The sequence below is a fragment of the Argiope bruennichi genome, chromosome 11, assembly GCF_947563725.1.
Source record: "Argiope bruennichi chromosome 11, qqArgBrue1.1, whole genome shotgun sequence".
Lineage (NCBI taxonomy): Eukaryota > Metazoa > Arthropoda > Arachnida > Araneae > Araneidae > Argiope > Argiope bruennichi.
This window is the reverse complement of record NC_079161.1, coordinates 27,438,684-27,465,225: the sequence shown is the minus strand read 5'-3', so window position 1 is coordinate 27,465,225 and position 26,542 is coordinate 27,438,684. Positions and strand designations below refer to the sequence as shown.

General features: G+C 29.7%; 1 protein-coding gene across 2 annotated transcripts in view; it reads right to left on the bottom strand.

Moving 5' to 3' along the window:
* Nucleotides 1-26,542, bottom strand: part of LOC129956876 (uncharacterized) — a 101,479-nt gene that overhangs the window by 50,982 nt on the left and 23,955 nt on the right. For both annotated transcript variants that reach the window (XM_056068854.1, XM_056068855.1), the window contains exon 2: nucleotides 7,629-7,758. In XM_056068854.1, the coding sequence (XP_055924829.1) occupies nucleotides 7,629-7,758 (130 nt within the window). The remainder of the gene's footprint in view (nucleotides 1-7,628; nucleotides 7,759-26,542) is intronic.

Sequence of the window (26,542 nt, the reverse complement as noted above, 5' to 3'; positions counted from 1 at the left end):
AATAAAAAAATATTAGAAATTTGAAGTAAATTATTATTTTGTGCTTGTAAAATGTTATCTATTGGACATTAGCTAACACTAAAATTTATAATGAGGTATAAAATTTCTTCATGAAGTAATTTTGTAAAGTCAATAGTAAATAGAATCAGTAAAATTGAAAGAAGCATTACATTTTTGTATATGGAATTTTTATGAAACATATTTGTGAAATATTCGGGGTTTAACATAGATCAAATTTGGTTATTTTGCTAAGAATCTAAACCTCACTAAACATAAATTATGAAAATATTAGAAATTTGAAGTAACTTAATAATTTGTGCTTGTAAAATATTTTCTATTGAAGAAACATATAATAGGAATTATATAATTTAGTGTTTTAAACTATTTTTAATCAATGCATTAAATTTTAGGGTGTTAAAATAGGAATTCATTATTCTTTAGGAATTATTTGTTGATTACTCACATTAAGCAATATAAAAGTGTGTATAGTAAAAAAAAAAATTTTTTTTAATAAGAATTATATATTTTTCTATTTCGAATTTAAAATAGCTTTTAAAAACAGATGATATAGGCAATATATGTAATACACCTACTTTTAAATTTCTAATATCAGTTAAAATCATTCTGATTAATTATGTAATTGAAACTATGATTATGTTAACATTTCTTCCCATGCATTAAACAATGAAAATAAACAGGAAATATCAATGAAGGAAATAAATCTTATATGTAGATAGATGTTCAGGGGATCAAATTTAAAATTATTTCAGATAATTTTAACATTTGTTTATTTTTTTAAAGAGCAGTAAAAAAATGTCATTTAAACATTTTATAGGGTAAGGTTGTGGTAAAATCTATGCTATAATAATAGTTAAAAAAAGTTGGAAGAATTATTAGAATGACATTTTCCATGAATTTTTATCAAAAGCAAGTATTTTATGGAATTTTAAATTTATCAAAATAAATAACAAACACTATTATTAATAGGTAAAAAAGAAAAGTAAACTATACAAAATTTTGAAAGTATGATAGTTTTAAATATTATGACACTAGTTTCTAGAGTTTGAGAAAATTGAATAACCATTAAACTAATATTTCAATTTGACACCAGCAAGTGTTCAGAAATAAATTGCCTATTGATTGGCATTTGGTTGCCCATTGCTAAAATACATGGGGAAATGATTGGTATTGGGTCGCCGATTGTTAAAACACATGGGGAAATGATTGGTATTGGGTCGCCGATTGTTAAAACACATGGGGAAATTATTGGTATTGGGTCGCCGATTGTTAAAACACATCGGGAAATGATTGGTATTGGGTCGCCGATTGTTAAAACACATCGGGAAATGATTGGTATTGGGTCGCCCATTGATAAAACAGGTCGCGAAATGCTTGGTATAACGTCGCCCGTGATTATAACAAGTCGCCAAAGGATCGGCAAATTCGTCGAAAACAAGTCGGGGCGGCCATCGCGCGGCGAACCGCCGGGGGACATGACCAATGTCGGGGCGAGATCGCCTCCGATCTCGCCCCAATCTCGCTCGTTCCGTGGGGCGATGCTTGGCCAATGGTTGGCCAACGATCTTTTGCTGCTTGGGAATGACGTCATAGTGCATTAGTGTTTTCAATATATTTTGCATTAATGAAGGATTACTTGGATAGATCAAGACAGAAGTTCACTCAAAACAGAAAATAACATAACAGAATATCGTTGAAAAAGAAAAATATATTAGAAAGGAATTAAAAACCTTATTTTATATCTTTATAGAAATCAAATTTATGGAGGGGGGATTTAATAAGCTGAAAATTAGTTCTAGACAAGAAATTTCATTATCCAAGTTCATCAGATATTCCTGATTGAATGAAGAGTTTGTATCTGAGGTTTCATTGTTCCTACAACAGCGATATAACTTACAATATTATTGTTTATAATTATTTATTAATAGCTATATAATGCTCTTTCTTATTTAAAATTCAATGTACGACAGTTATTGAACAAAAATTGTCTGTCTATTTAAAATCAGTTATTCTCCATACATTAACCCTAACCCAATTAAAAAAAATATAAAACATTTCTGTTACAGACTTGTTACGACATAAATTATAAATATTTCATTTAAAAGTAACTCACGAGTAGTTTTAAATTGTAAATATTATTTTGTAAATATTTGTTAATTCAGATTGGAGCAAGCATAATCTGCAAAATAACAGTAAAACAGCCTTCCATATTATTGATTTTAGCCATTTATTAGTGCTTTTTCAGAGCTAGTCTTATTTGAAAGTCCTTATATTAAAGTTACTAGAGAAACTGACTCGTCTTGATAAAATTAATTATTCTTGAATTAACCCTACGATCCCTTACTACCCTTATTAACCCTACGATCTCAAGAAATATAAAAGATTTCAGTTAATAGATTTTACAAACTATTCCTCCTGGGGGGATTAGAACAGGAAATGAATATTTCCGCTCCTTACCTAGCTGTTCCTTTCAAGGAACTCCATTTGTTGTAATAAAACAAGTATGAAGGGTAAAATAACAGTAAATCAATTTTTAAAATTGTTGCTTGTGGCAATTTATTAGTGTACTATTTTATCTGAAAGTTAATGTACGTAAGTTATTGCTGAAATTAACTCATTTTTATAGAATCAACCAGTCCTGGCACATTAATGATTGAAATAAAAAAAAAATTAAAAAAAAAACATTTCAGTTATAGATTATTAATTTGATGAGAAGGGGGGAGGGTTTGAGTCAGGAAATGATTACTTCCGCTGCTTAAATCTGCACATCAGCTGTTCATATTCGAAAACTTCCAATAATTATATTAAAACAAGCATGATTTGCAACATAAAAATAAACAGCTTACTAAATTGCTCAAAACGACAATATTGTAATACTTATTTTTATTTGAAAGCCGTTGTATTACTTTTGGTACATTAACATTAAAAGACATTAAATATAAAAAAATATGTAACATTTCAATTACAAACTATTCCACCGGAAGGGGGGCGGTACCAGGAAGTGAGCACTCTCGAATCGTAAGCCCACTCACATAATTGTTCATATTTATGAAATTCCGGCAATTTTATTAAAGCAAACATGATGTAAAAACAACAGTAATAAAATAAGTTATAATATTGTTTTTTTAGCAATTTATTAGTGCTTACGGTTATTTGAAAGCTGTTGTATTAGTTCTAATACATTAACCTTTGAAGATATAAAATATAAAAAAATATATAAAATTTCAATTACAAACTATTTTACCAGGGGAGATGGATGGTTCAACCAGGAAGTGAATATTTTCAATTCATAAACCTACACACACAGGCTGTTCTTAATCGAGAAATTCCAGCAATTATATTAAAACAAACATAATAAAATAAGTTGCAATATTGCTGTTTTTAGTAATTTATTAGTGCTTATTTTTATTTGAAAGCCGTTGTATTACTTTTGGTACATCAACCTTAAAAGACATTAAATATAAAAAAATATGTCACTTTTCAGGGGGGGGGGAAGGAGAGAATGTTGAACCAAGAAGTGAATACTTCCGAATTCTAAATCCACACACTTAGCTACTCTAAATTGATAAATTCCTTCCAGTATTCGTATTAAAGCAAATATGATGTGCGAAATGACGGTAATAAAATAAGTTGCAATATTGATTTTTTTTAGCAATTTCTTAGTGCTTATTTTTATTTCAAAGGCGTCGTATTAGTTTTAGTACATTCACTTTTAAAAGATATTAAATATAAAATTATATATAAAATTTCAGTTACAAACTATTCCACCAGATAGAGGGGGGAGGGTGAACCAGGAAGTGATTACTTCCGCTTTCTAAATCCACATGCCTAGCTGTTTTTTTTTTTTTTTTCGAGAAATTTCAGCAATTTTATAAAAGCAAACATGATGTGCAATATAAAAATAATAAGTTGAAATATTGTTGTGTTTAGTCCTTTATTAGTGCTTATTTTTATTTGAAAGCCGTTTTGTTACTTTTGATACATTAACCCTTAAAGATATTAAATATAAAAATATATACATTTCAGTTACAAACTAACCCACTAGGGGGGTTGAACCAGGAAGTGAACACTTCCGATTTCTAAATCCACATGTCTGCCTGCTCTCATTCGAGAGATTCCAATATTTGTATTAAAGCAAGTATGATGTGCAAAATAACATCTGGAAACGAGGCCACTGAATGTTTACTCAGCTTACACTCGTCTTGCAAGGCTGGGAAGAATTTCCGTCTTCTGTAAGTGTGGCACACTCAGTAACGGACTCGGATGTGTATCTAAATAGAACTGGATCAGCTGTTCAGCTGCCGTTTTCGAACATCCTAAAGTGTGGACGAAGGACGTTGGAGGCAAATAATTACTGGTTGAAACATAACTGAGAATTATATGAGGCTGTTTTTGGATTCCATGCACGTTTTTGCCAACGATACTTCAACAATAAAAGTCGGGTGTTTTTTTGTGTGTGTGGTGATATGGATCCTTTTTAACTAGTTTGTAGACAATATTTGATGGGTGGTAATAAAATCTTGCTTTTGAAGCTGTATTAATGTCATGGAGAGTGTAGAAGTTTTTAACCATTTCTTGATATCATCTGTTCTTAATAGGTAGGTTTAGATATATGTTGGATGTGTCATAAAATACTATTCGATGTTGTAAAAAACTAAAAACCAAAAGGCCTTCAGAAATTGGAACAATGAAAAAATATATTGCTTAGCACACTAATAATTGAAGCATTTTTCTTAGCAAGAAAAATAAAAGACAAATACTTCTTAAATTGTAACACAATTGATTTATAAAACCCAACATGTCTATCGTTCCAAATAAATTAATATCGTAATGAAAAAAAGTTATTCGGTTTCATTAATGATTTAACATGCAGAGAGCCCATATAAATGGACAACAGAAATACGAAGCAATTAGAATTCGTTACCACCATCCTTCCTTACAGGAACAAGTCTGTTACCAATACATTTCAGCTGTGCACAAACGATATTACATGATATTACGCAAACGATATAAAGAAAAGAAAAGGCAGCTCCTTTTTTTACTTTCGCGTATAACTAGAGTTCAGAGAAAGTATCGTAACCGTCCAAAATCTCGAATCCGATATTTTGACGAATCTCCACGTTTTAGACAACCCTATGTTCGGAAAACACTGTTTTGAAAAATGTCCGTCCGACTATATGTCTGTTACAAGGATAACTCAAACACTTTGAGATAAACAGATTTTTTTTTGTTGTGTGACTATTTTAAGCCAAATTATTGCGCAGTAGCTTCTGAGGGTAAAGACGCCTGAGCACCCGAGAGCAGAAGTCTGACTTCTAGCTCAAAAGAAGATGGCACACACACACTCACTTGCACAACCCCTTTTTACAGGGGGGCTCATTCACGCACCTTACACAGAGAACACTAGGAAGAGAACAACCATGCCCGAACCAGGACTCGAACCCGGAACGCCTAGATCACGGGGAAGACGCGCTACCCCTAGGCCAGCACGCCGGCGGTATAGGAAGTAAACATATTATTATCGAAACACAAAATTAAGATATTATTTATGAAATACTGTACAATCACCGATTTTCACTATCAAATATAGATAGAAATCTACTAAATGTGGTGTATAGTTCATATACCAAATTTAATCTGTCTAGCTCAAAGATTTTTATTCCCAGTCAGACAGACACAACTCTAAAAATGTGTGTTTTCCGACTCTGGGACAACGTAGCGATTCGTCAAAAATGCAAAGTTTTTTTTTTTTTTTTTTTTTTTTTTTTTTTAACGATACAGTACTTTATCTTTGTATACTTCGTACATAATAAAGTAAAAAGTTACTTTCCATAGAAAAGATTTCTTCTAGAGAAATGTGCAGCAGTTGCAATAATTCCCGAAGAGAAAAGCACGAATATACAAAAAAAAAAAAAAAAAAAAAAAAAAGAAGAAGAAGAAGAAGTGGGAGAAGATCACGGGGAAGACGCGCTACCCCTAGGCCTGGACGCCGGCTAGCTAAACGGATGAAATGAAACGGAAGCATATGATGCTTACACCAAATTTGTAGATTTCTGTCAAAATTAGAGAAAAATCCATTTAGAAGTCTGTCTGTCCGCTTGTTCGAATGTAAGTTGACACGATAACTAAAAACAGAGAGAGCTAAACATATAAAATTCGGGACAGAAAATTAATATTTATAGTCTAGGCACCTATCAAAATTTGAAACAAAACCAACCAATGGGATGACTGTTTGTCGGTCTGTACTTTCAGAAACATGCAAATACAATAACTAAAAAAAATGAATTATTTAAATATATCAAATATGGTATGGGATTTTGTGACTAAGAGTGCAGTTTGGTGTTAAATTTTTGTTTCAATTGGTTGGGAAAAAAAGTCTAAAACACAAATTCATTTTGGGATGTTAATAACCGCATTCCAGGAATTAATCGCCAAATAACTCGCCAATGACGACACTTTAGACTTAGTAAAAGTACTAACTCACGTCAAAGGTTAATATTCCGTAACTATTGTAAGCCATTTCTATAATAGAAGTTCTCTGGGATAACAGCTTTATTAGAGTATACGAGAAAAGTTTGGGGAGACCACAACCGTTGGTTTTAAATAAAAAAAATATGCAAATCATTAGTAATTGATTACTCTTAAAAACAAACTAATAGTGCTTATACATTAATTCATTATCATTCAAAATCAGAAATGATAAGGATAAATAATTTCAAAAGTACAAATTGTTTTTAGAGCCCACTCTTCATGAACGATTTTAGCTCAAAATAAGCCAAAAATATTTATAATTTTTTTTGGAATTCATATACAGTTTGATTTCATCACAATCGGTTTTATTTAAACAAAATTTAGTTATTTTAAGAATATTTATTTCTTAGGAAAATAATATCCTGAATTTTTCACCATAAAAACAAAGTAAAATATATGAGTTTCGCTTTTAAGTTAACGAAAGAGAATACATTATTCAGAAATAAATATTCTAGCATTATCTTAATTAATTTTAATGATATTCTAATGATTATCGTCATTTTTAGACGGAAGATACTGATCAATTATTATTTTTTCTACTTAACTGTTGAGAAGTATTTTAGATACAAATGCACAATCTAAATCTGCATTTAGAATTGTAATAAAATTATATACTACTCAAATAATTTTCAGTTTCACACTCATTCAATTTTTTAGATTTTAGAGTCAAATGCTCAATTCAACATTTAACTTTGATTATTATTAAAAATATTTCAAAGTCAAGTAATTTTCAACTCATACGCATGGTCAATTTTTAAAAGCCAGATTTATTTTACAAACAAATGCTCAATCTAGAGTTGCACTTTGAATGTTAATAAAAACCTTTTTAGATACAAATAATTTTCTGCTGAAACACACACAGTCAATTTTTAAGAAGCAGTAATATTTTAGAATCAAATGCCTAATCTAGAATTGCACTTTGAATGTTAATAAAAATATTTTAGAATCAATTAATTTTCAATTCCCACACATAGTTATATTTTTAAGAACCAGTACTAATTTACAGTCAGTTCTTCAGTCTAAATTTGCACTTTGAATGTTAAAGAAGACATTTTAAATTCAAATAATTTTCAACTCACATGCAATGTGCGGTCATTTCGGATCCTCTCAAGTCGTTGACGCGCCGTTGAATACTTCGCAGGATGCTGTCCTCGCATTGTCGCATGCGATCCCTCGAACATCCCCTTTGACCAGAAGTCACTTGGCACGCTAAAACAAAGAGGTATATATTTTGATTAGTCTTAGGTATTTATAACATTTCTCAATTTAATCAATATATCAACAACACATTGCTTGTATGTGTTCTTTGTAAACTTCAATTCTTTTAATCCAAAAATTCTTCAAAATCCTGTATTTTAAATTCAAATTCTTTCTGTCCGAAAATATAATACAGAACATGAATCGAAAACAATTTTGCATTTGGAAACTAACCATCACATTCTTAAAACTCACAAACAGAAAATTTTTTTCTAAGAGGGTGTAGTTTCTTTTGAAATTGAAAATATTTACAATCCACTGCGGAAGAAACTATTTATGATAAATTAATTAATTCCTTTTATGAAAATACAGTATTAGAATCTTTCGATAATATAAATAGATACATCTCAAAATTTGTATTTTGAAGCAGGTTCCTAACTGCATTACAGCCAATTCATTTTTGCCAAACAGACATCTTAAACTTGCAATCTTTATTTAAATTAGATTTTAATTTGAAACAAGATATCCGTATATGAAGGCGTTTCACTTTTAAATTGATTAAAGTATTTATTAATTTACATTTAAGCAAAAAAATTTATAGCTGTTTTTAATGTAATTTCTATAAATTCCAAATATTGTTTTAAAATATTTCTTCTTTAATAGCAGTGATGACAATATTTAGTGCTTAAATTAAGAGCATTAGGATTGGTTTTACAATCTAACTAAATAAATTCTGCCATTCTTAGATTTTATTGTAGCATTAAAAATAATCTGAGTAAAAGTAAATTTAAAAAAAAATAGTTAAATTCATAATGCAGCTAGCTTGTCAGGCAATAATTGATCTTATTTATTAAGGGATGTACAAAAAAGTAAATTAAATATTATATTTTTATGCACTTAAACGGAAGTAATGATTTGCGTAGTTTACAAAAGAGAGACAGCGAATCGTTTGCTAATGTTTAAAAAGTATATTGATAAAATTTTCGAATTATTCTACAGTTTCCTTTTGAAAACTTCTGAATTCATGTCACGCAATTTCTTAGCTTTGTACCCAGTATAATTTTGGGAAGAATTTTCGACATGATTGATATTTGATCACGATCAAATATCAATCGAAAATTACGCATAAAAATCACTATTATTGAAAATTATTATTATTCGCAATTAGTAAACTATTGGAAACGAATCTTACAAAGGTAAAGTACTTTAAAGGCTTTCGACAACCAGAGGGACTTGTCTCCTCACAACTTTCTCGCGTACTCTCTAATATAGGAGTTGGGATCCTTCCTTTGCATAAATCATGGACTTTGTGTAAGACTAAAAATGTCTCACATGGCATTGGAGAACAGTAGTTATGAATTATTGATATTTAGTATGAATTAATCATTTCGGTGAATCTATCGTGTTACCATTGGCGAATTATCTCTGGCATTTAGTAATAGGTACTCGAAAATCGAATTTATGTCTTAGATGCGTTGTTTCCAACCGATTGAAATCAGAGATTGACACAGAATTACATTTGCAAAATCTCAAACCAAATTTATTATATTCAAGTCATTGTGTTTTTTGAGTTATTTTTACTTGCTTGTGAAAGAAGGCATCGACAGAAAGCTAATTCTTGCATGGATTTGTTTTCATTTTTGACAGGTATCTGATCTTTAGATGTTAAATATGTGTACTAAATTTTATCCATCTAGCTTTCTTCGTTTTGTAGTAATGATATTAACTTATATTTAGACAGCCGAACTTAGACTTCTCAGGATGGATTTTACTCAAAATTTAATAGAAATCTACTTCACTTCAGAAGATTACAGAGCGAATCAGTGTGCAAGAAGACTCGAGACGTTAATGGAACCTCAGTCAAACACTATTTTTCGCAAACGTCTTCCTGAACTTTTTTCATCCATCATTAGAATATTACAAAAGAATGAATGTAGGGCCGGGATAGCCTGGTCGGTAGGGCGTTGGATTCGAGTCCCCTGGATTGCGAGTTCGAACTTCGCCGGCCGAAGACTCCTCGTGTGTGTGGTGGCTGGCGCACTTATAAATCTGTCGTGGTCACAAAGTCTTTCATGTCGAGAGTAATACCAGTGGGGGTACTGGATCAGGGGTTATCGTTCTCCGATTCAGGTCTAAATTACGATCTGTGAATGAAATGCTTGAATGAAGTCCGCCCCGTAAAAAGGGTTGTGACGCGTGAGTAGCTGAGTCGTACTCTTGGCCCTAGATGGCGCTACTGAAAAACAAGAGACGCATCCTTGGCTTAAAATCACTGACTTCTAAAGTCGGTGGGCTTGTCTATGACAAGTGCCATTAGAAATAACAAAAGAATGAATGTAGTGTATATAATGCAAACTATTTCTGTACCCACAATGACTTTCTGGAGTCAAATTGTGACAGAACTGCAGAGTCATGCTCTTGATGCAAATCGAATTCTCCACGCTATTTCAATGGCCATTTTATAGGAAGAAAATGACTAGTTAAATCTGAAAGACATGCGCAATGACGTTCATAGTGAAGTCACGATAAATGAGTTCTTTAATAATCTATACCACAGATCAAAATTTTATATTTAAGTCCAAATAAGAAGAGGGAAAAAGAAGATGGTGCCATGGTCATTATGAAGAATGACTACTCGCTGTCTCAACAAAGCGTTAAAAAATCAGACGAAGTTGCAGAAGACAATTGCAAATTATCTCATTTACAAGTAAATCCGATAATGGGTTTATTTTACGAGAAAAGTTGGCAACACCTTTGAAATTTCAAAAATCCAGAGGATTTAGTTGCAAATTATCTCATTTGCAAGTAAAGCTGAAAATTATTTATAATGAACTAACTGAATATTCAAGGATTATATCATGAGTCATTTATGACATAAATTTGCAGAATATTCCACCATTTGATACTAAAGAATCAAATACTGCAAAATCGCTTCTAGTTGAACATCGCTTTGAACATTAAACAAGCATTGTTAAATAATAACTAGTAAATAAGAAGATTCAGTTGCTATCAACGTATCTTCGAAAAGCTATATTTTCTTCCGTAATAATAAGTATCGAAAAAACCATCTCTTGTTTAAATCTAATTGCAATTTATTCGAATCAGAATCGGCTAGTAATTTATTTTAGAACCATTTTAAGTAGATATTTAAGATGCAATACTTTAATTTGAACTATTTTAAACCATTAAATTTTCCAAAATAAAACTTTAGTTGCAGTTTTTCTCAACTAAGTTCTTCATGGTGATTTATATATTTTACACAACGTTACTCTTCATTTTTCAAAAAGATATTATAAGAAAAAAATGGATCAATATTTTGGTTTCGGGATGAATTTCAGATTTCTTTATTAATTGGGAATTAATTCGCATTTAGAATAGACTTCAAAATTTAAAGAGTAGCAAAATTCCACACAACATTCCATGTCCTACAGGCAATGGATATAAGCTCTTAAAGTTGTTTGCGGTTGATACCAAATAAAATTGTTTCAAAAAAAGTGAGTTGTTTTTAATAGTAAGCAATTACAAGCAACTTTATATCATGAAATAAAGTTGTTTGTAGTAATTAATACAAAATAAAATTGCCAGCAATAGTTAATATGAAATAAAGTTGCTAGCCGTAGTAATATACGAAACAAAGTTGATAACAATAGTTAATATGAAATAAAGTTGCTGGCCATAGTAATATATGAAATAGAGTTGCCGGCAATAATTAATATGAAATAAAATTGCCTCCCAAAATAATAAACGAAATAAATTGCTACCCAAAGTATTATATGGAATAAAGTTGCTGGCAATAGTAATATACGAAATAAAGTTGGTGATAATAGTTTAATACGGAATAAAGTTTCTGCCCATAGTAATAGAGTTTCGGACAATCGTTATCATGAAATAAAGTTGATATGAATAGTTAATACGAAATAAAGTTGCTGGCAATAATTTATACGAAGTAGAGTTGCTAGCTATAGTTAATACGAAGTAAAATTACTGGCAATAATTTAAACGAAATAAAAATGTTGGCTACAGTTAATATGAATTAAATCTGTTGCCCATAGTAATACGAAATAAAGTTGCTAGCAATAGTTAATACGAAATAAAGTTGCTGATTTCAAATTGATTCGTAAAAATCTTGGTCCTATTTTGGAAAATCTCGCAAAGCTTGAAAACATTTCACTTCCTGATGTTTTTCATTTCTTTTTCCAGGGCATCGATTTCTTTTTTAGTGTCCAAGTTGTTGTCATGGTAACTCTTTAATGAGTCTCCAGATCTGATAATCATAGGATCCACGCAAATTTTTGAGCGCACGTGTGCGTGTTTTCGTTTTTTGCACGCACTCAAAAATTGGAACAAATGCGGTCGGCAACATATCCAAACTATATTTTGGTTTTCGAAAGTAATAAACTTCGGCCATTGCCAGACTGAATAACACAAATAATACGCAATGCACTGATCGACGTTTCAATAAATTTGCATTTCAAATTCAAAATGATAGGTAAATAAGACATAGTTTTTGTTCTGTTTACAAACAGCAGTTAAAGCTGAAAGTAATACCAATCGACGTTTGATGCAGTTCTAGTGTGTTAAAAACAGTACCTGGGAAACCAAGCTTAGCTGGGAAGGTTTTTTTTTTTTTTTTTTTTTTTTGTAAAATTTTGTTTTTTAGAGAAAATATTTAGATGCTTATCACAGCCTGATTACATATGAATATATTTTAATCTTCCTTAATATGAACTGGTTATTTAACTAAAAAAAATAACGAATGTACATGTACAGTTTAACATGTTATACGAATCGGTTAACACAAAAATTGCATTATTGCTACTGGATGTAAACCGAATATATTCATATTCGGATAATATCATATAGCACCCTCTCACAACATTGAGATGGCGCTCAAATTTGGCAACAAGGCAAGTACCACAAAATTCACAAGATGGCGCTATATGACATTGTCAGCATGCGAGCAGATAGAAAAAAAAAAGCTCCAATAGTTATAAAAAAGATTTTTTTTTGGGAAAAAAATCGCATTTTCTCAAGAAAAACACCTATACAGATAAACCTAAAAGGCAAAATATTATCTAAATACAAAATTTGACCCAAATCTTTAGAGCCGTTTAAGAGATACGCGAAATAAATTTTATATTTTATATTAAATATTTTATATTATATATATATATATATATATATATATATATATATATATATACACACATACAAGAATTGCTCGTTTAAAGTCATAAGTTAGAAAAGACCCTATATATAAAAAAAATTTATATTTCGACATTTTTCAGTTTTTAAATAGTTTTATACTCGTATATCGAAAAAAATATTTTTATTAAAAATTTATGTATTTCAGATTAATTTTTCTAGAAAAATTTTCTACTGAAGTTATTGTAAAAAAAAAAAAAGATTTATAATAAACATCTCATTATCTAGTTTAAATCCTAAATAATTTTCTATTTTTTATCTTAAAATATCCCATATTATTTTATTCTAAAATTCTCTCTTATTTCCTGAATCAAATTCCACTTTTTTTATTTAATTATTTCCAATTAGCTCCTTTAAAAGCGGATGACGAATACAGCTCTCAAAATTTCAAAGCATGACCTAAAGTAAAAGAGCCAGGGAAAAATTTTCACAAACTTTTCTCTTGAGTCCCAAAGTAAAAGAATCATTGGTCATCCAGTGTACAAACCACGCCCTTCAGTGTAAAAATAAACTAAATTTTAAGATGTGTTTTTGTCGACCAATAATTTGCAAAACTATGTTTTGCAAATGATTATGGCTATATTGATATACATAGCCATAACAGTATTTATTTATATTAAGATTATGAACATAAACTAGAAATTAATTTGAACCGCTTTGCTTGCTTTAGAAATCCAATTATCGCTTATTTCACATACATTGGACATGCATCGTGATATTAATTCTTTTCATGAACTTTGAATTTAAAAAGAAAGGGATCAATAAACACTGATCTTATATTCTTATATACTAAAAGGGATCAAATACTGATAAATACTAAAAGGGATCAAATACTGATAAATACTAAAAGGGATCAAATACTGATAAATACTAAAAGTGATCAATAAATACTTAAGTTGCATTTACAATAGAAGTGATTACAGATTAGCCATAAAAGGCAAAGATTTCGATGCTTTGAATTCGTAAACTTTGATATAAAATTATTTCACAAATGATATTTGCTCCTGTCCAAACCGGAAATGCATGTGCACCGGAAAAAACCTGGCTCTAGAAAGGAATAACAATGATCGAGCAAAAATATGAGTTAGTCAACGCCCATATATTTGTTCACTATTTTTTTGTCACGTGCAATCGATCATCTTGAAAAAAAAAACATCAAACGGCAAACACTACTTCCATTTCCTCAGTTTCTGAAAGATACTTAAATTCGCAAACGATTTCCACTGAAAGAAGCAATCAATGCTTTTATGACTCGAGATCCGACAGTAAATTCGAATCTTTCATTTTCAACGACGGTTGGTATTGTTGCGCGACATTTTACTGACTTGATTTATCCCACTTCTTAACAGGTGGTCATTGGAAAATAGATTTCCTTCTTCTGTTGACTCTATTACTTTGAGGGTTTAAAACATCATATTCATCGCCAATAAAATTTTTATTTGATTTTATTATCAGTTCATGTCCTGATTCAGCTTATTTGGGAAATCATACCTTCGGAAATTTAAAGAATCCACTTTCTACGATTGCTTTGAGAGTAACAGTTAGGATTGACGAAAACAAGATTGAGAACACACTGATCGTATTTACTCAACGCAACTGTTTAACACGTTGCATTTCCCATAAGCCAGTGCGCACGTAGGCATTTAATTAAAAGAGTTCAAAAACCTTGGAAAGGCATAGCAAATACAGAAGTATTTTTGAGTACCTCTTATTCGAAAGTATTGTAATCGTCAAAGAAAATTCGATAAATTTCCATATTTTAGACTATTCTTGAATAATAAGAAGAAAAAAACATTGAATAATAATAAGAAAAAAAAAAACATTGAATAATAATAAGAAAAAAAAAACATTGAATAATAATAAGAAAAAAAACATTGAATAATAATAAGAAGAAAAAAACATTGAATAATAATAAGAAGAAAAAAACATTGAATAATAATAAGAAAAAAAAACATTGAATAATAATAAGAAAAAAAAACATTGAATAATAATAAGAAGAAAAAAAAACATTGAATAATAATAAGAAGAAAAAAAACATTGAATAATAATAAGAAGAAAAAAAAACAATTTTTATTTTTCTCGTGTACAAAGAGAAAATATTGTGACCATTAAAAAAAAAGAAAGAAAGAAAATGGAACTTGAGATTTTGCTTCAGATTTCTACATGTCAGACTTTTCCGATTCCGAAAACATCTTTAAAATTACGTCCATTCGTCTGTAGCGCCTTGAGCTTGATGAATAAAATTTTGCATTTACATCAAATTCGTAGATTTATCATAAATTTTATAGGAAATTCGTAGGAATTTCTGTCTGAGTACAGGTGACCACGATATTTTTAAAGTACAAAGAACTAGACGGATAGGTCTAAATCTACCTACCCCACGACGACCCGCCTACCCGAAAGGGTGTAAGGCCTTAAAGGTCGTCGGGGAACTAGACGGATAAAATTTGACACACAAATTTAGCATCTAGATACGTAAACTTGAATCAAATCCATTTAAGGTTAATTCTCTGCCCGTCTATGTTTTCGCCTGCTTGCAAAAATGATAATTCAAAAATGTAACGGATTGGAAAAGTGAAATTAGTATGTGTAGGTATAGTTGCAATTCTATATCAAATTTTGATATTAATCGTTTGACAAAAAAACCTCCAAAATGCATAAGCGATTTTCATCATTATTCCAGGAAGCACCAAACGCTCATGGGCCATATTTTGATAATACAAATTTGAGTTCTTTCGGGAGCATGACCTCACCAGGTTAACATTTCTTTTTTTTTGGGGGGGGGGAGAGGAGGATATACCTTATTAGAAAGCATACGATAAAGTTTCAGGGAGACCATTTCAGCTTTTTGAAATTATATCTGTCTGTTGGTCTATGAGCACAATATCTTAGGTACAGAAAAAATTACAAATTCAGAATGTAATTTCGCATCAATGCTGCAGATTATCTATCAAATATTGGTTTAAATTTGTCAGCGAGCAATATGTCTATCCGTCAATGTTCAATTGAAGTCGGTAAATGAATTGCAGATAACAAATGGGTGAAACTAAGCATACAGGTTATAACTAGAATTTTAAATCTGTAATAAATTTTGGACTTAATACAGCAACGGGTCGGCTTTAAGTTTTAGCTATATTAACATCCCGTTCGAAATCAACACTAGGACTGTTTTGAGAAGGACTGCGTAATTTTAAGCTCCTGTCAGATGACGAGGACGAAATTTGAGTTGGCAACTCCCTCCCCCAAACTGCCGCACTACACCAGCGACAGGACGTTTGGCTCACAATGTCAGAGTTAACGTGCATTTGGGCCACACACGCGGCAGACCTTTAGTGGAATCATGTTTTAGACCTGGAGCACTTCCACACCGAAGCCAAGACCTTACCACTAGGCCACCATGGTCCTGTTAAGGGATTGTCATGAGTTCCTATGATCATAAAGCCATAAGGATTTAGGTAAATGAAATTTGGTATTTAGTCTCGTAATTAAAATTGCAGATCTTAATTGAAATTTGTATTCAAAATTCCAAAGTTTTTTCTTTTTTTTTTCTTTTTTTATGCATGTTTCTTTATCTGTACGAAATTTGTTTTCAAACCAATAATAAGAAGTCTAAATTTCAAATTTGGCATTCTTTATTATACCATGAAGCATAAAATGTTAAATCAACTCACGAACTTCGATGTGACATTTGAGGTTTTATCACTTCCTTTTATATCTAAGTCGTTTCTATAATGTCTATGTACATGAAAAAGTCATTTGCTGTTTCTGGGAACTGCTTCAGTACTCAATTTTCCTTAAGACTTTCTGTTTAATAATTACCAGTAGCTACAAAGAAAATCACCGACATTTTTTGTTTTCAGAAAGCGTATAGAAAGACGGTAGGATTAGAAATTTAGTGTTACATCCCCCCCCCCACTATGAGAAGAATTAAATTAGAGTAAAAATTAGACCAGACTGTTAGTACAATCTGGTCAAAAGACGAGAAACTTTACTGCGCTTTAGGAATTAGTTCGTGATTAAGGTCAGATGTTGCAATTTGCCATCTTCGTGACGAAATGAGAGAAAAATTCATGAATCGTCGTAGATCTCGAGTTGATGATTCACGAATTAAAAGCCTGGGTTTTGTAATCAGTTTGCGCTTCTGTTCTGAAATCTATTAGTCAGAGATATTAACGTCTCATCCAGACGTTCTATTCAGGTTATTTTGGACGTCTATTTCACAACTTCATGTTAAAATATAAAATTAAGACAACTAAAGAAATTGAAAAAGAAATTTAATTACATTAAAAAAATAACTATATTTTCCACTCAATTTTGGTGGCAAATTATTTAAAAAACATTTTGAATTAAAATTTTTACTTTCTAATAGACGCAGTGTAGAAAAAGTACCGTAATCGTCAGAAAATTGATGAATCTCCAATTTTTACAACCTCCTTGAGTTCAAAAAATAAATGTTTGGAAAATGTCCGTCTGTCTCCCTGTAACAAAGAAAACTCAAGCACACTTTTAGCTAGACGATTGGAATTTGGTATACGATCTTTACACTAAATCTGCAGATTTCTGAAAAAATTTGAGTACAATCTGTTCACAGGCAATTTGTTTGTCCGACTGTTTGAACATCGTATCACTGACTCTCCGACCCACCTAGAAGGCCTATGGACAAAAACATGAATTAACCGGAGCGCCGCTACAGCTACACTGGTGGGAACTGTGGTTGAGTCCTTAGGGATATCACCAGCCACGGCACACCCCTTCCCTAAGGAAGTACTTCCTGTCATCGTTGGGAGTAGCTAGATCTCCATGTTTTCTGTACCCTCCAGGGTGGCGAGAACGACTGTTTGAATATAAGTTAGCGCGTTAATTACTAAACGAAAAGAATTTAGAAAGATACAATTCGGTACACATATTTAGCATCTATAGTATAAACATCGATCAAATTTTGAAATAATTCCAACGGGGGGGTTGACCGTCTGTCGGTCTGTGCTTTCAGAAACATGTAAACGCGGTAACTCAAAACGCAGTGACTTAGACATATCAAATTTGGCTTGGCATTTTGAGGTTACAAATGTAGTTTTGTGTCAAATTTTTTGTTTCAATCGGTTGAGAAAAATGCGTCTAAACGCAAATTTGTTTTTAGGATACTATTGCATGCCAGGGATTAATCGGCAAATAACTCGCCAAGTATGACAGAATAGAATCTGTAAAAATGTTAAATTAACGCCGAAAGTTAAAAATTCTTAACTTGTGTACGCCAATTTCATGTAAGGCGTTTTTTGAAATGACAAGTGTATTACAAAGTATACAAGAAAGTTTTAGGAAACCACTCAGACTGGTTTTCATAAAGCATACGTTGAAAATTGATTATGTTTCTATGATCAGCAATGAAGCATTCTCAAATGACATCATTAAAAGTCTACGAAAAAATACATAAATTTTCTCATAAAATGCTATCATACGTGGCCTACAAATCGTTCTTATGGTATACCTTCGAATGGCTACAGTCAAATGCAAACAAATCACTATAAGAACGTTTCAGACTGCCTCAATGAGCGTTTTTATATTTAAGTCAATGCTTCGATAATTAATGAATGTGTAAATTAACATTAGAAATGCTCTATATAAGGCTCACCAGAAATTCCATTCACTCAACGGAAAGAAATTGCAAAATCAAGAAATAAGCTTCAAATGAAATTTAATCAAGAGAGAAATTAGATTTAACCATTGCCAAATGCGTAATCGTTATGAATTACGTAGAAAAATTTCTGGCTATATCTTCCAAAACTTTTATTTCAGAAAAATAATCTCTGCATTCGCTTAAAACTCAAAAGGTTAACTTTCAAATGTTATCAATTTCATTTCTATACAACGTTTTCTGTATTTTTAATATTTTTTTTAAATTGTATTACACAATTGACATCACTATTTTTAATATTAACATATTCAAACTCAGTCATCAAAACATTCAGACGCATGCTTTTGCCAATGTTAAAATTCAGATTTTAAAAAAAGGCTTTCTTTGGACATCAATTTTGAAGTAGGAGTTTCACTTCTGTTTTTATTTCGTAGTATTTTTACTTTCTAATTTGCTCGTTTTATAATTTGCTTTGTTTTTTAAATTGTTTCTTCAATTAAATTCATGTTTTTGGATCTTATTAAATAACAAGAACTTTTCTTTAAAAAACTATGCATCACAAATTAGTATTTAGCAGCCCAAAAAGTCAATCTAGGCAATCAAGCTGGTCGACAAAGGCGGCTATAATACAAAACGGAAATACAATACAAAGGCGGAAACATTATACAAAAGAAAAGTTTTGTAATCATCAAATCAGATTCCAGATTCTTATATATTACACTTCTACATGACCGAAAAATAAGTTTTAGGAATTATATCTGCCTGTCTGTGAACACGATAATTTTTTTAAAAATAAACGAGCTGCAAGCATTTTTATAAATTTTTGACCAAAACCGTCTGTGGAAAGTTTGTTCCATTCGCTCATGTCCATGTAAGCACCCTAGACCAAAAATAAAAAATAACTAGATTGATAACACTAAGCATATAATTTTATTAAAAGAACTGTAGAATTCGGAAGTTGATCTGTCGTTTTTTATATCTGCGATTACCTGAAAAAGATCATTCAGATATGCAATAATTTGCGATTGCGTGAAAGCGATCATTCGAAAACGTAACGATTTAGAAAAATGAAATTTGATATATGTCCTGACATGAATTAATCTTTTTGATGTAATTAATCTTTATCATATTAATTATAATCATATCTTCGACACAGTCGATGGAAAAAAGGACAGCCGAAATGAATATTCAATTTACATGAATAAATATTCAGCCATAATGAATATTCAATACCATGAAGCACTAAATACGTCATATTGAGAACATGACAAATTGGAGAGTTTCCGAAAAGGCAATTGCTTAGGGCCGATAGGGTGAGAAAGGATTGCAGGCAAGACGATTAAAAAATGTTATTAACCTAGCTGCCAAATAAATTTGTAAAATATTCAAATTTTAATTAAAAATGTTTGGATAAAATCAAGATTTTTTCATGCCCTTTTTATAAAATAATAAAATAAACATTTCATCAAGTATAACTGGCAAGGATTCTTTATTTGGTTCATTACATTACCTATTGTACTATTTATAAACATATTATACATAAAATATGAATGCTACCCAATCATGAATCATTATAAATTAAAAATAAAAACGCATAAATTTTCCTAAAATTAATTAACGAAAAAATAATCAATAAATTATTTATTTTAAGTATAAGATAAAAATGCGTTAAATTGTAAAATTAACCATTCTTTTTTAGAAAAAAAGGACCTCATAATCTGTACTGCTCAGGGTCGCGAAACGTTTTAATCTGCTACTAAAACTCACATTCACATTATGTATTTTTATGCTCATATAAAATTTTCATTCTTATTTTAAAACTAATTGTTTTAATGAGTTAAGATTAAGGGATTTATTAGCCATTTCAAAACTCGATTTAAAGAAAAATTATTGAATTCTTGCCGCTTGATTCGAATGGAATTTGGAAGCGAGAAATTGGAAGTACAATTTCTGGGAAAGACCCATGGTGGTTTGCGGTATTCTTCTGTGAACCTGGGGAAAATAAAAACCACTCAATTTTGCTTTTACTTGAAGTTTATAAATGCACACATTACAAATGGTGTGGTTGCAAAACTCGCTTGCGTTTCGCTTTGTTTGGTATAGTGTGTGTGTGTGTGTGTGTGTGTGTGTAATACGCTCTAGAAATAATTTCCTAATCGCTCGAATTCAGTCTTCACTGTAACTTTGAATTCTGATTTTCGCAAGCTTTCAGTTTTCCCATGGAATCAAAACGCTGAAGATTACACATTCCTTCTAAAACTTTAGAGACATTGAAGAATCTTCACATTTCCGATCTTCCCTAGTCCGAAAAACACGCTCTTGAAATTACATCTATATCCGCGTTTATTAATGTTAATGAAAATAACTCAAAAACACTTTCAGCTAAACGAATTCAATTCTGGTCCTACACCAAATGTGTGGATTTTCGTCAAATTTCGGACCGTGGAGAAGTTTGTCTGTCTGCCCCTGTGTAGGTGAATACGGTAGCTCAAAAACACAAATAATAAGATGGATGGTGCGTAAGTTTTTCGTAAAAAATATAGACGTGGAACAAATTTTGGACCAAGTTCATCAAAGAAGTAACATGCGAACGCAATAACACAAAAACGCAACGGGAAAGATGAATGAAACTTCTGTTAGTATGGATTTTATGATTGAAATTGTAATTCTGTACTGAAATTTGGGCTAAATGAGATGAAAGGAAGAAGTTTGAAACTCATACCTGGTTTTCTTCTTTATATTACGAACTGCTCATGCGTGGGATTCTGAATATGAAAGTGTATGCACTAGTTGCATTTAAAATCCAGCCAAAGGCTCAAAATATTTATGCGATGGAATTTAAGGAAATAAGACAGTTATTATAGAATATGCGAGAACGTTTCAGGGAGAGCATTCCTACTAGTTACCAAAAAAAAGTCCACCGAACCAGTTTTTTCTTCTACATAGTGTTTGTTTACCACTGCCCTTGTAAATTAAAGCATGCTATAATTATAATGACATAAATTAAAGAATGAAGAAAACGGGATATTTCTTTTAGGTTTGTACTTAGTTAATAAAACTAGCAGATCAATGGACGGTTAAAACTCGATCTGCTCGCTTAGGTCGGGCTGACATCAAGATATATTTTTGGTTTTATCTCTTTGTGTTCTGTTTTCATCTGAAACACAAATATGAGTTTCTGATGAAAATATTCCAAAGAGATTATTTATCCACATATATAGGGGCAAAATCAAACATCTACTTCAGATACTTTAAAGTTGCACTGACCGATCCAAGATGCCTCGTTTCTTTTTAATTTTAATTCTTTTTAATATTCAGTCTCTTAGCATCGGATAATTTTAATATAAATTTTAATATAAATCAATCTTGCTATGAATATATATTCCGCATTTCTTTAAAAGCAACTGTGCTATATTCGCACAAATTAAGCATACTTATTATTTAACGTAAGGGGAAAAAAAGTCAATTTTTCAAAGGCGCGAAAGTAAATAAAATATTCATTTCATTGAAAATTAAAGCCGAATTTTTATCATTTATCCCAAAGCAATTCATCCCAAAAAAATATTTTTTTTATACATAAATTTTACATTTTGTTTTTTCAATGATACAAATTTCATTTCCATGTAGTTTTTCCTACAATTTTTTATTGATTTTTCAATATTTAATAAATAATTGAATAGATGCAAGCTATTGAACAATTTAAAAATTAAGCAAAATTTGGGTATTCCGTACAATATATTCTCAAAATATTTTTTTCACAAAAAATCCATCATATAGTTAAAAAAAAATATTTTTAGTGGAACAAATTTTATATTCGTACAATTTTTTTCCGCATTTTAATAAATTTTTCAAAGTTCATTTTATGCCCAATTTGTAACAATACTTTTTATTACTGAATAACTAGAACACATACGAGGAACTATTACCAGAACACATTGGCAGAATTCTAGAAAAGCATTAAATGAAAGATTTAAAAGCAGATGATTAACAATTTATACCTAGAAAAATTATTGATTTATTGTTGTTGCTTATGACACTTGTCATAGACAAGCCCGCTGAAAAAGTCAGCAATTTAAATTATTAATTTGGTTTATTTTAATGTTTATTAGTTTAAAACCAACTATTTAATTGATCATCTCAAACTTTTATTAAAATCTTGCTTATATTTCAGTAATTGTGAACAAAATTGGATGGCAATTTTTGAAAATCGTCTGGTTGAATTGATATTCTTATGATATTATATATATTCAATTTATCAGACGATAAAATGATTTTACATTTTATTTTATACAAAAGTAACATTTTAATTTTCTGTCCAATATTTCGCATTAAAAATAAAAGTATTTTAATTCCAAATAATGCTGGGTATATTCAGCTTATTGTATTAGAAAATTAAATCTCAGAAATTCGCAAAATCAGCTTTTTAGAAAGATTTACTTTTCTATGAGTGCCAAAGAAACATTTAAAAGTTCCTGCAAATTATGTTATCGACATTCTAAAGTAAAAAAGAAGTTAAAATAAAGAAAAGAAGCAGAATAAATAAAATATCCGATAATTCAGAGAAGCGCGAGTAAGGAAGTTATGGTAATGAGATCTGATAGTAATTCGCGGAAACAGGTTGTTGAAGATAAGATTAAAAAAAAAAACCAAAAAATGCTTCTGCCTCGCTTTTCCCAACAAACCCGCAAACCGGTTGTACGAAATTATGTTAACGGCTAGTTTTGTCGAAGGTGTAACTTTATAATGTTATACTTTTTTTAAAAAAAGGAAAAGATTGCTAGTAGATTTGACGGAACGATTATTCGGGCTTTTTTGTGCTGTTGGTGTGGATGCGGTTTCACGTTTGTCTCTTTTTCGTGACGATGTATGATGATAAGGTTATTGTTATTTCTGAAATCGTTTTAAGAAACCGCATTATTCGCTTGTTTATTTCAATATTGGATTTTTTTCAAAATAAGGGTTTTTAAAATAGAGCATTTAATGATGGAAAAAGTTTATAAAACATGCTTTTTATTAGTATATCAAAAAGAAAATATTTTTTTAGTCAAAAATCAGAAGGTCAAAAAATTACAAAAGCGTGAGTCACTGATAGAAATGTTCTAATAAATTAGAATTTTAATCACATTTAAAAAATATTTTTAAATTTTAATGAATATTTGAGAATTTTAAATCACATTTGAAGTATATTTTTAAATTTTAATGAATATTAGAGAATTTTATTTCTTTAAGTACTTATTATGATTTAATTTTTGTCGAAATTGATTGAATCTCAAGCTTTTGCAACTTTTAAAGTAAGAATTTTGTTTAAAAAATTTAATTTTTATTATTTTCTGTTTTTTGGTATATATTTAATATATATTTTAAATTTTTCTGTTTTTAGGTATATATTTAATAATTCTTTATTATAGATATTGTGAATTTTTGTGGTGAATTTTTTCTTCATTCACTACGAAATTGAACTCTCAAAAGAGTTCTAAATTAAATCAAAATTAATTGAGTAAATGTTAATAATATTATATTTTAATATTTTTAGAATTTTATCATTGGAAGCAGACAATTTTATAAAATTTTATATCTCTAGCTTATAAAGATGAGAGTGAAAAAAAAAAATCGACGTCAAAATTTCTTTTTACAAATAATGTAATTTAGAAAAATGGAATTTTTTTTTTAAATAGCAAGTAAAAATAATAACTACTACTTCCAAACTTTCTACTTACTTCCCAAAATAATTTTTTTTCTAAATCTCATTCGTTTCCTAATATTTAGCGCAATATACGCGAATTAAATGAAGAAATAGAATGTTCCATTATCAACAAAAAATTCAATCAAACATTTTGACTTTTATGTATTTTCTAATATTTTATTGAAAATATGCGAATTAAAATAAAAAGAAATATAGATATTTACCATAACCTCAATTTTAAATTCATCAAAATTTTTCAGGCTTCTTTCATTTTTTTTAATACTTTGCGACATATATGAGAATTTAATAAATGTTTCAGACAATGAAATAATTATTTTATTCTCAAAAGAAAATACATCCATCATAAAAAGCAGGAAATGAAAATGTATGCGCTATTCATTAATATGCTAATATTATTCTAACCTAGTTTGTTATTTAAATTCTTAAAGTAAGTTAGGAAATTAGGTAATCGTTTTAAAACCGGTAAAAATTTAAAAATAAATATCTTTCCAGTATGATGGAATATTACTAATTTCATAATTGACGATTTTATAAAAATTTAAAACCTGGAAAATTCAAAGTTAAACTGAACAAGAATAAAAATTCCATTTATCGTGAAATTATAATTCAGAAAAACTGTCTGAAAATAAAAATGGCAAGAGAAAATGACGATTTTTAAATTTTAACAAATAATAAAGATTTAGTTTTAATATTTACCTGTTTTAACGAATAATAAATAAAACTCAATATATAAATAAATAATTTTAGTAACTAAAATGATTATAAAACCTGACAATTTTTAAAAATTGATAATTAATTTTGGTTTTTAATATGCAGCACTTTAAAACAATAGTTCAAGAAAACCTAAAAAAAAAAAAAAAATGGTACAATTTACATCGAATGACATAAAAATTCTAAAAACTCGGGAATGTTTATAGTTTTTTTTTATTTGAATACATTGTACAACAATTATAAATTCGAATGGATTAAGGTCTTAAAAAAATTATTATTCGATGATGATTCGCTAATTATTATTCGATATATCATTAACAAAAACAATTCAAAAATAAAATTATTTTTTCATAAATTTTAAACCTGATTACTAACTGAAAACAAAGTGAAATTCCGGAGAATTCGAATTAGCCAAATTCCGATGCGATAAATATTACAATATACAAAGACCTGTTTCTAAATGAAAAAATGGCTAACACTAAGTCAGAATAAATAAATAATAAAAACGCCAAAGCATCCGGAGTGTGTTTGACAGCTAATGTTGCAAAGCCGTGAGTGGGTTTACCCATTACATATACAGAAGAAAAAAAAAAAAGAAGGCCCCAAAACCCGCTGGTTTGTAGGGCGGTTTCATTTACGCTATGGAGGTTGATCATGATTTCGATCACAAACAAGAGGGTAAAAGAAAAAACGAATAAATAAATAAAATGAAGAATGAAATGCCAAGTTGTTAAAATTCGTGCATGCAAAGTTAGCTTGTTTTTCAAAGTTAAAAAAGTCTATATGCAGTTCATAAAATGAGTTCGACTTTCTTTTTATTCTAAATTTATAAGAATTCTTCTATATATATATACTATAGTACATTGTATAAGTTGAGTTAATTTAATCTATTTATTTTCTTTTTTATTTATTATTCTATTTAATTAAGTTCATTAATTTTTATTTTATCTACTTTTATTTTAATTTAAATTTATATTTATCAAATTTTGCGATACATTTTTATAACTATCCGTCTTTGGCGACAAATTTTTTTAGTCGAAATATTGGTTTTTCGGAATCCGAAACCATTAGTAAGGAATTCATTTATTTAAATTTCGATATATAATTTTAGAAGAATGGAAAACACGAATTCAATGGGATTAATCTAATACAAATTAAAGAGCCAGCAAATAAAAAAAAAATGTATATTCTACGAAATAAAAGATGAGGTGAAAATTCTTGTTCCGTGTTAAAATATTCATTAGAATTTAAACACTTACAAAAGCACGGGACTGAATGGCTTGATGAAAGATTGAAATTGATTTGAATTTCATCATCATAATAAAAATGTTGTAACACAGACTATGTATTAAAATAATTTTTAATTAACTAAAAATAGAGAGGAAAATGTACAATTATGAAATTTGTATAGATGAAACGATAATTTCTTGAGTTTGAAGTTAGGGTAAAAATTATTTTTCTGAGATGAAGCATCGGTAGATATAGTTGAAAAACGACCAAAAACTGCTTACTTTTTAATTAACTTATATTATCATCAAATCTTG